This window comes from Haliotis rubra, unplaced genomic scaffold (assembly GCF_003918875.1).
Source record: "Haliotis rubra isolate DU_JTF1 unplaced genomic scaffold, ASM391887v1 Scf229, whole genome shotgun sequence".
Classification (NCBI taxonomy): Eukaryota; Metazoa; Mollusca; class Gastropoda; order Lepetellida; family Haliotidae; genus Haliotis; species Haliotis rubra.
The window spans coordinates 782,146-796,065 of record NW_025766325.1 but is presented as its reverse complement, the minus strand read 5'-3'; the positions used below and the strand labels follow the sequence as shown (position 1 = coordinate 796,065).

At 38.9% G+C, this 13,920-nt stretch overlaps 1 protein-coding gene across 5 annotated transcripts in view; it reads right to left on the bottom strand.

Moving 5' to 3' along the window:
* Window positions 1–13,920, bottom strand: part of LOC124277870 (tyrosine-protein phosphatase non-receptor type 18-like) — an 86,739-nt gene that overhangs the window by 13,383 nt on the left and 59,436 nt on the right. For 3 of the 5 annotated variants that reach the window (XM_046713590.1, XM_046713587.1, XM_046713586.1), the window contains exons 12-14: window positions 11,857–12,504; window positions 7,567–7,683; window positions 2,568–2,602 (exon numbers count right to left, since the gene is read on the bottom strand). In XM_046713590.1, the coding sequence (XP_046569546.1) occupies window positions 2,568–2,602; window positions 7,567–7,683; window positions 11,857–12,504 (800 nt within the window). The remainder of the gene's footprint in view (window positions 1–2,567; window positions 2,603–7,566; window positions 7,684–11,856; window positions 12,505–13,920) is intronic. The other 2 variants (XM_046713591.1, XM_046713588.1) reach the window with 1 other exon arrangement.

Sequence of the window (13,920 nt, the reverse complement as noted above, 5' to 3'; positions counted from 1 at the left end):
CAATGACAATATGGTGTAACTGAATATGGAATAACAAAAAAGAATAACTGAATATAGTATAGCTGAATATGGACTAACTGAATATGGTATAACTGAATATGGAACAACAGAATATGGTATAACTGAATATAGACTAACTGAATATGGTATAACTGAATATGGAACAACAGAATATGGTATAACTGAATATGGACTAACTGAATATGGTATAACTGAATATGTCTTTGTTGATGTTTTGTTAGCTGCCTAAATTCTCTAAACCAGCGATGTGTGAATCACAATATACATGTACTATATTGAACAGCAGGACTGCACAGTGTACCACAATATGATTTTCAAATGCTTCCAAATGCAATATTTTGTCAGTGTCTGGTATACCTGGTACAATATATATATGCAGTTGTATTACCCTTCGTATTGGTTTCAGAGCAACCATCTATGATGTTTCCCTTCAAAACTGATCAACAAAACTTGGAAATGAGGAAGTCTTTTTTCCTCTTGCATGGTTATCTCCCCTGTATCCATGACAACAAAATGGCAGCCGCTGACCCATTCGTGACCAACTCGTGTTATTCCGGGTCAAGCCGAATAGCGACTCGGGCCCCTCGGGAAGGATTTCATATTGGCGCATGAACATCAGAACTACTTTAAACAGGAACGATAACTCTATTCTTGTTTGATTCCAATGGTACTTAATATCACCGAAGTAATCATACATTGTATTGCCGTTTATGTTTTAAAGAATTAAACCTTTTTGATACAACTAAAAGAAGGAGAAAACCTTATTTGTTAAAGACTTACTCTGACGTAATTATTACCAGATGTTCACCTTATATTTCCAATGATATTTCTAAATAGGGTTTGATAATCACAAATGGGATTTGTTTTATTAAATATGTAAATAACATTTATTAAAGCTACATGAAATCCCAAAGCTGAAACTCAAAAATGACTTTAAAATATTTCTCAAACTGAACATTCGTGTAACCTTGCTGTCATACCCCAAGTGGAATTTTGAATGAATTCGCTGACAAATATATGAATGACCCCATGAATGATGTGAAATATATGCCCAATGTTAAAGATTAAAGTTGATTAGTTACATGCAGATATATGTCTAATATTAATGTTTTAAAGCTTGTAGCGATTTATAATTACATTTCCTAAAATTGTTGGAAGCGCACGTACAATCTCCATAGCAAGCCCGCAATATAGTCAGAAATACGCTCAGTTGAAAACATGATAGCCGTAATGTCGACAAACGCACGTGCGTGTACTTGAATCTCTCACTGTCAATCGCATGATTCTTAGCGAAAACTTCATAACAGGCAGCAAAATCCTGTTAGCTAAGTTCTTTGTACTTTCGATATGACGATATATATTTGTCATGATTTTTTAAACAATGACATAATGCCATAAACGATTTAAGTACTCAGGATTATTTTTACCAAAGCACCGCAGTCATTTACGCGCATTCTGATTGGTTTGTCGTATTTTCGCACATAACAAGCATCGAGAGGGGGACGAGTCTTCTTGGAGGTTACGGAAAGGGGCGAGTGGTGACGAATGCAGCTGACCATGTTATGTAATATGTAAATGTGTGACAAGTGTACAAGAAAAACGTTCAGTTAATACCTTGTTAATTCCAACCAGTTTCAATGGTGTACCAAGCACAAACTGACATCAATGCCTCTGCCATGTGAATTCACCCCTACAAAGGCTGCATAATGAGACAATCCCTACTTATACCATTACAGCCATCCTATAGGGAGGGTGAGTCAACTTTTAACAAAGGGAGGCAGCTTTGCGGTAAGAGCAAAACCCGGGCTGGTTCAATTCCCAGCATGTCAGCATTGTGTGTAGCCTTTGTGGGCCCTGCCATGGGGCTGGAGTAACAACTGGCTAACACATCATAAAACCCTTCCTGAACACTTTACAGGTTTGTAAAACCTACACTTGGTCCTACCATCTTGTATGAACACAAATGTCAGCTTTATGATCAGAATGTTTAACTAATGAACTGAGCCGCGATCCAGTTCCAGCAAGTGCTCATGTCCACTCAGATTCTAGCTTGCAGATTCTACTCTACACTGCTTCAATTTCAAGCAATGGTGGTCACAACGCTCACAGTCGGCTCATCTGACTTTAATGAGTTACACATGGGCATGATGTCGTTACCTGACTGTATACAGACACACGTGACTATTGGGGACCACGTGATGGAAGAACACCATGTGACAGAGGAGGACCACATGATGGAAGAAGACCATGGTCCATGCGACACTTTATATTTGAGATTACACTTTTGCAGTAAAGTACAGATTTTCTTACTTTTGTTGGGTTGAGTCCCATCTGGGATTCGAACCCACACTCTCAGAACCAGACACATAAATGCCAGCACACAAAGTCAGCCGTCTAACCGACTCAGCCACCACTGCTTCCACTCGACAAACTCAACCCACAAAACGACTAGAATCTGTACTTTACCGAGAAAGTGTAATCCCAAATATATCATGTTACATTTGACCACTTTTTAAATGGACGAAAAATTATTTGTCAACACTTACAGCTGATGGCTTGCCTGGACCTGGGTTGGGATTTTCTGTTGAAAACAAAGAGACAAGGTGGTTAGCACAAAGCTTATACACAGGAACAATCTACAGCACATTCAATGGACCCAAGCTAACAGGTTAACAAAACTCTACAAGGTAGGAAATAAACGTGTGATTGGAGTGTGTTTACTGTTATACTACACAGTCGGTAATATTCCCACTATATGGCAATTAAGTCGCTGGCATCTTGTGAAACAATGCCCACCATCAGACTGACTGAGTTTGGTTTTACGCCGCTTTTAGCAATATTCCTGCAACATCACGGCAGGGGACACCAGAAATGGGCTTCACACATTGTGCCCATGTGGGGAATCGAACCCCGGGCCTTCGGCGTGACGAGCCAACGCTTTAACCACTAGGCTACCCCACCGCCCCCCTCTAACCCCTTGAGGGTTTCTGGGCTGTAGATAGCAACCACTACACTACTATTTCAGTCACTGTGGTTAACCTCTTCTTGGTTCAGTATTATTATCATTTAAATCAGTCACCATAAAATTAAAATATTCTTTAAAAAATAGGTCCATGAACCTACTACCAATACATTACAAGAAACACAAACTAAAAACATATTCTTTCAAAGCCACCAAAATACAATTGGTCATAAAACAGAATACAAGTGTCCTTTGCAACCCACTGCAAGACTAGCATTACAATAGCGGAGAAGGCATACTCTTGTATTACCATGGTAATGATGGCGCCGTCACTAATCACCACAGCAACCATAGGCGGATACAGAAAGTAAGTGTGTGTGTGTGTGTGTGTGTGCGCGCGCGCGCGTGCGTGTGCGCGCGTGTGTGTGTGTGCGTGTGTGTTCAGGGGGTTCGAACCCCCTGAACCCCCTGAACCCCATCATGGCAAAACGTTAAGTTCAATGTGGTCTTTAGTTATTTTCAAAAGGGAGGTGGTGGGTGGGGGGGGGTTTGGTTGTTGTTTTTTATAAACCCCCTGAACCCCTCTTCTGGATCCGCCACTGGCAACAATAACACAAGACATCAATTACTATAGCAACTGTGTCCAAGTCATTAATCACCATAGTAACAATGACACAATACATCAATTATCATAGCAACTGTGTCACAGTCATTTATCACCATAGTAACAATGACACAATTTAAGACATCAATTACCATAGCAACAGTGTAACAGTCTATAATTACCTCAGTAACAATGACACAAGACATCAATTACCATAGCAAGTGTTCCAGTCACTAATCACTATAGCAACAATGACACAAGACATCAATTACCATAGCAACAGTGTAACAGTCATTAGTTACCATAGTAACAATAACACAAGACATCAATTACCATAGCAACAGTGTCCCAGTCACTAATCACCATGGCAACAGTGACCCAGTGTTTAAAGGTCACATAAACCCTAGGGGGTACAAATACATAAATCACTAACTGGCATCGTTATAAATGAAACCCTGTCATTAAAACTACTCATTTCGACCTTTAATTGACTTAAATCGACCTTTTTGACAACAGTGCACAATTCTCACCCGCGAACGAAATTTCAACCAATCAGAGCGGCGCGCCTCTGTGACGTCATATGAGGAATAGTTTTGAGAGCCGATGCAGAATTCATCTACATTTTAGGGGGTAAATTATCGTGTTTACAGGCTTGTATAAACCTGAAATCGTGACAATTGTTGTGGAAAATGAAAGCTATATGTTCTCACAATCTACTGTCATCTAATTTTGTCTCCTGCTTTGCCTAGTTTCCGAGTTACAACTTGTTTTCATAGACGATTCTGTCAAAATCGATTGGTGTCGTTAGGCCCTAGTTGTATAATGACTGATCCAAATTGATCCCATTTCTGTGTTGTTTTACCTCGATATTTAATCATGTCATGTAAAAATCTGTTTGTATTCTCAAAACAGTGTCGGCCCATAAGTTTTCACATGCAATACAGCAATTAATACTCCCTCGTTGTAACCCGTGTTAGGTGGTATAAACCTACACATGTTATTTGTCATCATTCACTTGATGGTCAGTTAATGAATTTATAACAGGTATAATTAGTGGTAACACACTTAGATTACCCGACAAAGGTTCCCATTTGGCATTTCTTGTGTCTGGAGTAAATATTCAACATTATAAACATCGATCAAAGGATTAACCAATAACACGCTGATTGATTAATTACTTTTATCTTACACAGCGGAATTGTCAAAAGGTAGTGTTTATGTATGTAGATTTACTAATCTATACTGAATACACTCTGTCGTGTCGGTGTCTGCGTAAAAACAACGTCCTTCTTTCAAAGTATTAACCGGCAATACATTGATTGATTGCCCATTATTGGCTAACTAAATTACTGTTTTAAAGAAAGGCGGACATTATGCAATTAGTTGCCAGGTGTGCTATCTTGGGTGACCAATGAGACTATACACCAATACCTGAAAAGATTTATCACTTTTCAGTATATTAAACTGTTAAAAGACACATCATTTGGAACAGTTTTGTGGATATTGATGGATACATTCCTCGAACAAGGTAATGGCCTGATATTGTTCCTATAACTTTAATCTGTTTTAATTTTAATATTTGCATTTTGTTTTTATTCATTTGTCGTAGCATTCAACAGAATCATTGTTTTCAGCCGTGAAGTGTAATGAGACAGACAACATGCACTAGGGTGTGTGTGCGAATTATGTTTCACACTGGCAAACTATAAAATGTCTAGATATTACAGTTCTGTAATAACTTCACTATAAGTATCAGCAGATCGTCTGCTTTTTATTTAGTTTCAAAATGCATACAAGTGTGATAATAAACTAATTAGGATTATAAGACCAAATATAAAGACGCACATTGACTAGTATCTACATACTGGTGAGTGGACATTAACCATGGGAATGTAGCAAGAAATTTATCAAGCAGTATTGTGACTTCGACCCCCACCTCGCTTCCGTGGAAGAAATCGTTATGTTATAAGTTGTGTCATGCAAAATCCGTTTGGTTATGATTCCAATACATATTTAACTACGAGTAGAAAGTAGTTTTGATTTTCTAACTTGATGAAAACAAACTATAATCTCATTAATTCTAACAGATTTTTTTATTTTTAAAAATGGTGGCGCCCTGTCGGGAACATCCGCCAGTCTGAGGATAAATGGTATTTAGGTTTGTTTTCACCAAGTAACAAAATCAAAACTACTTTCTACTGGTAGTAGTATGAATTTTATTGATGGCCAATAGGATTTTGCATGACATAGAGTATATCATAACAATTTCTCTCGTGGCAGCGAGGTGGGTGTCAATATAATACTACTATAATTTTCTTATTGTCATATATATATAGATGAAATATGGACACTTAAATAATATATTTTGAAACAAAAGTTGACTTCAGTTTTTATTTACCGATGGTACTTTTTCTCTCCATACTCACCGATTTCACAAAATGGCGTCTCGTTGTTGATGCAAGCAGTGATCGTCGGGATATAAAAAGGAACACAAACACATGTTGCCACAATACACCGGTAATCTTTATTATGTAATATTCTCACCAACACTTACGCTGTATATCCACTTTCCAAATGGCGTCTCGTTGTTGATGCAAGCAGTGATCGTTAAAAAAAGGTAAACAAACACCGGTAATCTTTATTATGTAATATTCTCGTAATGGTGTCTCGTCGTTGATGGAACATACTTACCGGGTACTCTGGTCTCTGTTGGCCGCGTCCCATCGTGGGGGGTCGGCCTATCCATGAGAGATATGATTTTGACACTGATTTTGAGGGTCAAGTTTGGGGGTCGGCTTATCCATGGGATCGGCTTATAGACGGTCATATACGGTACTTACAATATTATTGTTACTTCGACCACAACCTCACTTCCGAGGAAGAAATCGTTATGTTACAAGTTGTGTCATAGAAAATCTTTATGGTCATCAATCATATGCATATTTTACTACAACTAGTAAGTAGTTTTGATTCTTTAACTTCCGTGAAGCAATCTGAACACAAGTAAGATATCGTTTCAGGATTCCACAACGCTCGCTTCGCACTCACAAACATAACCCATTTAGCACGAACTGCGGGGTCCTGTGGAAATCTGTGCATGGGGACACCATCGCCCGACCCCTAGGAGCAATTGACGACAAAGCAACGATTCGGCATGTCGTCGTTGATGTCGAGAAATCATCAAAATGATGAGCGTGCTACACACTTTCTATACAACTAACTGAAAATCGTTCCTCATATGACGTCACTGCAGTGCTCTGGCGACAGAGTTACGTAACCTGTCTGTGGTTTCGTTGGCTGGCGAGAGGGAAGCAGGCGACTTTTTGGCCACTTTTAATCGCTCGGTATTAATTAACCACAAGTTTTTAAAGAATAAATTTGGTGTTCCGCATAAGACTAACCACAAATCTTTCATATGTAATGGTTAAAAGAGTAACAAAAAACAAAGTTTAGTGGTTCTTTAATTAAAATGATGCTCTGGGGATAGAATTAGCTGCTTAAACTGTACCTGGGAATCAGCTTTGAATTGATCCTCAGTTGTTCCCATCAACTATCTCAATTCACTCTTGCTGTGGGATATGTGAAATCTACACATCCAGGTTCCAATCTCAATAAAAATATTCAACAATACAGGAACCACTGGCAGATTAAAATGTTGCTAAGGTTGATTTAAAGTAAATTTCCTCATAAAAAATAGCAAGAAATCCAACCCCACTTCCATCTACCAGTGACATGTAAGGTTAACTAGGAAGTCAAATACCAAAAGAGATTCTAAAACAGGCGCCAGTCGGTTTTATCTTAAAAATGATAATAACTGTTAAATAATAAAAATATCCAAAGTCCATACTATTCAGAACAGCACACCATAATCTGCAGTATTCATTACAAGCACCAGCCAAAGTTGGACAACATCTCCGCCTTCATCCACCCCAACATGCAGATGCTGAAAACGGCAGCATCGTTGTTCAGCTGACTTTACCTTGCGATATTAACGGGGGAAAGTTCTCGTACAATTCGCAGTGTCTTCCAGGCTGGGGAAAGTTTTCATAACTCTGGACGGATTCCACTCTATGCATCGCTTTCTTCACAGCGCCTCCTTGTGAGAAACTAGCTATTTAAACGCTTGTGCAAAGGGAGGTAACGCAGGATAGACAGCACAATTTTGTAAGCCTTCAGTACCTGGTTATACCATGTAGATTTTGCAATGTTGCTTACCGTGAATGACACTCAGTTAACTTACCGATGCTGAAATAGGCTTGAAGCATATCTTACTTTGACTTTCAAAACAATGGTTTTGGAGTGCAACAGTAACATTTAGCATTAAAAATGAATTTGCATAAACAATGAAAAAGGGAATCTTTGAATAAAACTTAACATCTTAAAAATTGGTTATTTCCGATTAAATATGGCAAAAGAGGTGACACATAAGGGATTTACAACATGCAGGAAGCAGGGTTTCCCTGCTCATGACAACATGGGATACTTCATGCACAAGCTTATCACTCAAGCACAATATTCACATGCATGCTGGAATATGACGATATCAATGTCACTGAGTGAGTGAGTATGGTTTTACGCCGCTTTTAGCAATATTCCAGCAATAAGAGGGTGGGGACTCCACAAATGGGCTTCACACATTGTACCCATGTGGGGAATCGAACCCGGGTCTTTGGCGTGACGAGCCAACGCTTTAACCACTAGGCTACCCCACCACCCTCAATGTCATTGACATACTTTATTCAGATATCACACTTGCTATCTAGTTGTGAAAACAACTTGAAAACAACCTCCGAACATACGACTTGTTCTTTAATGGAGACATCAAACTTTTAGCATTGCCTTGACTATAATCTCTTTGATCGTGTTTAGTTTATCTAACAATACATCTATCTAAGATTTTGTCATTTTAATATTACGAGTGACCTAACAAACAGACTGATTTCAAATCATCCAGACTAAACAAACTAATTGTAGCCATGACATTAAATACTTAGAATTGTAACCATAATAATACTGACTGACTGAGTTTGGTTTTACGCCGCTTTTAGCAATATTCCAGCAACATCACGGCGGGGGACTCCAAAACTGGGCTTCACACATTGTACCCATGTGGGGATTCGAACCTTGGTCTTCGGGGTGACGAGCCAACACTTTAACCACTGAGCCTCCCCACCACCCCTAACCATAATAATAAATATTAGTGACATAGTTGCACCGATCCAACTTGACAGCAGGATGCATTTCACTGATGGTGTCACGTTAATGGCTTGGTCCTGTCATGTCATATTCTACGTCATCGCTATTCATGAAGCAAGCACCGCTAATGTCAAGCTTTAAGCACATCTTCAACTCTTGCTGCTGCTTATTCTTTTGTTCATTTTGATATATATGACATATTCTCTCCATTTAGCTGAAATATACTATTCACACTTTGCTAGGAATCAAATCATGGATTCAACAGAAAACTATGATGTGGGGTCAAATTTGGTTTAAATATCAAAGCTTATTGTAAGCATGGGTCCTAGGCTTCAGTATGTCACTGCATCTTGTGGATCCCATACCTGCTATTGACAGGAGTTGTGTACTTGTCATTGACTCGATTTACAAAATGGTTGATTGGTGCCATGAAAACCATTTTTTGGTTACTCATGTATCAAGTGCATAAGGTTAGATTAAAGTGACTGTTTGCCTAAAGAGAGGTTACCATATTATCATTTACCCAGTTTTAAATGGATACAATTTCAAACTATGAATCTACATTTAAGTAAAGTTGTGAATTTTTGTGATCCTTAGCAAAGTGTGAGTAGTACAGCACTATTTTGTGCAGAAACCTTTGGTTTATTCAGTCATGATACTTCCTCTGGCATTTAATGGCAGACCTCACGCTTCTGCAGGTAATACTGCCCTTAAGATGTACTTCACTGTTATAGTATACAGCGACGCAAACAGTACATGTTTCCATTCATATATATAGTACTTCAATCAGTTTGGGGATGATATATCTTGGGTAAACATATAGCCATTTTGTTAACATACCTATATATCATTGTAAGCATGCCACATCACATAAAGACAAAATCAGCCAACAGCCAAATTTAACGAAAACATGAAATGAGACCCTGATAACACATATTTAACCAAAAAAGTGTTAATAAAACAGAAGAAAACAAATTATTAAGTCCATTATCTGACATTTACCCGAAACAAAATGAACATTTAGGAGGCTAACAAAGACAACCAATTAACACCTCAGATTAGAGAAAGTAGTTCATCCTGAAATCAGAAAAGTAGGTTGCAGTGACCTATTTTCCTGACACAGGTTTCACCCAGACATCAGATACAAACTCTATGATATACCTTATATATCTGACCACATCGATATATGGGTACAGAGTTTGAGAGGTCACAGTGACCCAGTTTTAACCATCAAATATACCACTCCCTGTCATCTCATCTAAGTGAGTTTAGTTTTCTGCCGCACTCAGCAATATTCCAGCTATATGGCGGCTCATCAAAGTGATGGTGGTCCTACAATGACGACATCCAAAGTCGACGATAAAATCGTAACAAAAATACAAACCTCCTGTACCAGGTGCAGTTAGAGAGTATTTGTTACAATAATTGAATAAATGATCATTAGATTGCCCCAAAAAAAGTAAATACATGTATGGAATTTGTGAACCCAAGTCCACAAAAACTGTAAATCTTGAAATTAATGCATCTCTAAATTGCTGGTCGAAGCCAAAACTGTGAGTCAATATTAATGAGACTTGACCCTGGAGTTAAAATCGTCCCCATTTCCATCTGGACACAGCTAGCAGGCCAAGGAGGTGGTCCAGTGAAGTTGCATTTCCTATTTCCAAAATCATGCCATCACTTTTAACAGACATTTCAAAAATTATTGCGAAAGTTAATAAACGCAAGCAAAGGCCACTCACATTTTTCACATTTAATTCACTCTCACATTAATTTCAAGATTTACATGTACATGTATCAACAGGTATATACTTCGATGTAGGGGTGATTCTTGACATTCTGGTTGGACAAAAGGCATATGTACTTGTATCATTTGGAACCATGCAATGGACAACTTCAATAAATCAGGAAGGAGTGAGTGAGTGAGTGAGTTTGGTTTTACGCCGCTTTTAGCAATATTCCAGCAATATCAACGGCGGGGGACACCAGAAATGGGCTTAACACATTGTACCCATGTGGGGAATCGAACCCGGGTCTTCGGCGTGACGAGCGAACGCCTTAACCACTAGGCTACCCCACCGCCCCTAAATCAGGAAGGAGGGAAAGAATCTTGTCAAACATAATTATCATAATCATCATAACAGAAACTCGCACAATCTTCATTAAAACACTGCCACTATCAAATCATTGGCTGAGAAAAAGTATCAAACTTTATACAGACATTAATATCTAATCATCTTACAAATAGTTACTGCCTAACAAATAGTTAATTGTCTTTAAAGTTGTTGAAATAATTACAGGAAAATTTAATTTGACTTATAGTTGTTGTTTTTCAAATTATTGTAGGTAGAAGGAATAGGGTATCAGGTATCACGTATCGGGTATCAGGTATCGGGTATCACATCACAGGTTTGAGGTTATGAACATTCTCGTGCAATCAGGTTATACATCTTCATGGCATCACTAACAAAAGTTTTGAAATACAGTCTGTGAAAATCGTGAAGCCACAATGACATGTCTCCTTCAACTGACAGTGTGTTATAAAATCAAATCTGATATACCGGTAAGTGGATCTGGAACCTTCAGTTTCACTGATTACTTTAGGCGTGTCAGAATGCACTGAAGCACAAATGTACAGAAAACAAAGACCCTCCCTTAATGCCTGATATCTTTTATGGACCCTCCCAATGTCTTCGTACTGCTTTTTTATTACCCTCCCTGAGAAGACAATGCAAAAGCATTTAATATTATATCACAAAATGTCCACTTTTTCATGAGATTTCTAACTTTGCTATTTGTTAATTTTGTACATCCCCTGAGAATGTCATATTTTTGTGTGGCCCTCCCCGAGTCCCTCTGATCCAACCAGACCTATAAGGAACGGACAGTTCCTGAATTCACCATGAAAATATATAACCTGGAATAAATCTCACATGGACGTTCTACTTTACCTGATTGTCTCCATAGAACACAACCAACACAAGCGATACATGTCAGTGTACACTTGTGTTGGTCGGTTTTGTTACATAGTCAAGACACACTCACGACAATCATTATGGGTGAAGCTTCTTACCTCTCTTTTTCTGTACGTGTTGGAGAGCTGGGTAAGACACATCAGGATTGCTCCCAAGTTTGCCAGGATTCTTTACAACCTCCCCATACACATCAGGCTGCCCATTTGTAACCTCACTGGACAGTTTCCGGTTTGCTGCGACCGGCGTCTGCCCACCAACTTGACCCAAGTTCCGGACACCTACCCTGTGAGCATCTAGTTGGGTGTTTGTTGGTGGTTGTGGTGCAAATGTTTTTTTAGTTGTGGTGCCAGAGACATTTACTGTAGTACTATGTCCCGCTTTTGGCAGGGTGTTGGTTACAGAAACATTGGGTCTTGATGTGGGGGCTGCCTGTGTTCTTGGTAGTTTCTCCAGGGTCTTCGGTGACATCTGCTTCAACGGTGCGGGCAATGATGTCGCTTTGGACACGGCAGATGGTTTGGGATCTCCTGTCATGCTTGGCTTATGGTTGTCGTACGAATGGCCGGTGTCAGACACAGCTCTCGAGGGCTTTTTAGGACCCTTGACTGAGGGGGCACGAATGACAACATTTTCATATTGGTCCCCGCCACCTTTCACATCCAGTGTGGGTCGAGGCAGGGGGTGAGGTTTTCTTGATCCCTCTGTGTGGGTCGATGTGGAGGGAGGGGAAGACGGGGAAGGTGTGCCTAAATAAATGGAAATATCCTTAAAATATCCAAATACCTAAATAAATGGAAATATCCAAATACCTAAATAAATGGAAATATCCTTGAAATATGCATATACTTAAACAAATGGGACTTCACTTTTTTGGATATTCCCATTATTACTGTACCATATCTGAATAATATTTTCTTAAATTATGCATGATTATGAAAAGCATCTTCCGAAATACCCATCCTTAAACGCATGTATTGCAATGAAAACGTCAAACTGTATCAAACTACCAGGTGTTATACATTGTTTTTATTTAGAGTCATCAACATTAAAATAGAATGTAAAGAATTTGGAGTGTAAGACAGAAAAGAATGGAAAAGAATTCAAAATACCAAAGAAACATCTTCGACACACATAATAAGTGCTCCCTCATATATATATACTGCATACTATACTGCTCACTATAAGATAAGGATCACATATAATTGTTTAACGGCTTTATGCAAAGTTTCCAGGTCATCTGATGTCGTAACTGAGACAACTACAATGGAAGGCGTCAGTGGCATCAATAAAGTCTTCACACCAAGAATAAACATATAGTTCCACTTTTGATCCCCTTATTTCGGTCAGTGGTACATAGTCTCCTTTGACTGGTCTGAAGTTCCATTGCAGCTGAGAGGTTCCTGAAAACCCTTTCAATATTTGTTCCATGTCTGCTCCTGCAACACATATCAACGCAAATCGTGAACCACTGGTCTTCTCTGGTGACTTCCTAGTGACCTTGACCTTGCTGTCCAACCAATGACGAGAACCATATCAATCCAATCTTCAAGGTCTTTACGGGACTTTTACGATGCATATACTTGAACTTGGCTGATGTTGACAGCATCAGTGAGTTGTGCTCATTTCTACACGTGTATCCAAACAGATCCATTGACCTTCATGTATTACACTTCCGACTGAGTTGGTGTTGTGCCATTCAATATGTCAGTGATAATAACTTGTACTGATCAGGATTATATAGCAGGCTATGGACTTGTATACCCTTAATATAACCTTGTAATTATCAAAATATATAGTGTGTGAGTGAGTGAAAGTGGTTGACGCTTTGAGCAATATTCTATAAAACTTACAACACGCTCAGCAGTCAATTTCGATCCAGTTTTCTGCAGAAACGTATTGTCACACAGATAGAGCAGAAATCACATGAAGATTTGTAAATCCAGCATCATTTCAAAAAGCCTATCTGCAGTGACTGAGAAAGAAGTACCTCCCATTCAATATAAGCTTCCACAGTGAAGCAGGCAATAAATCAGGTGTCTGTTTCCCTGTTGGAGGTGTTGTGTGTGATTTGAAATGTCACTGACAAATCGAGAGCGGAGGAAGGCATGGTCTTGATGTACTCTGTACCATCATTTTTAATGTTCTTAGTGATAAAGGACTAC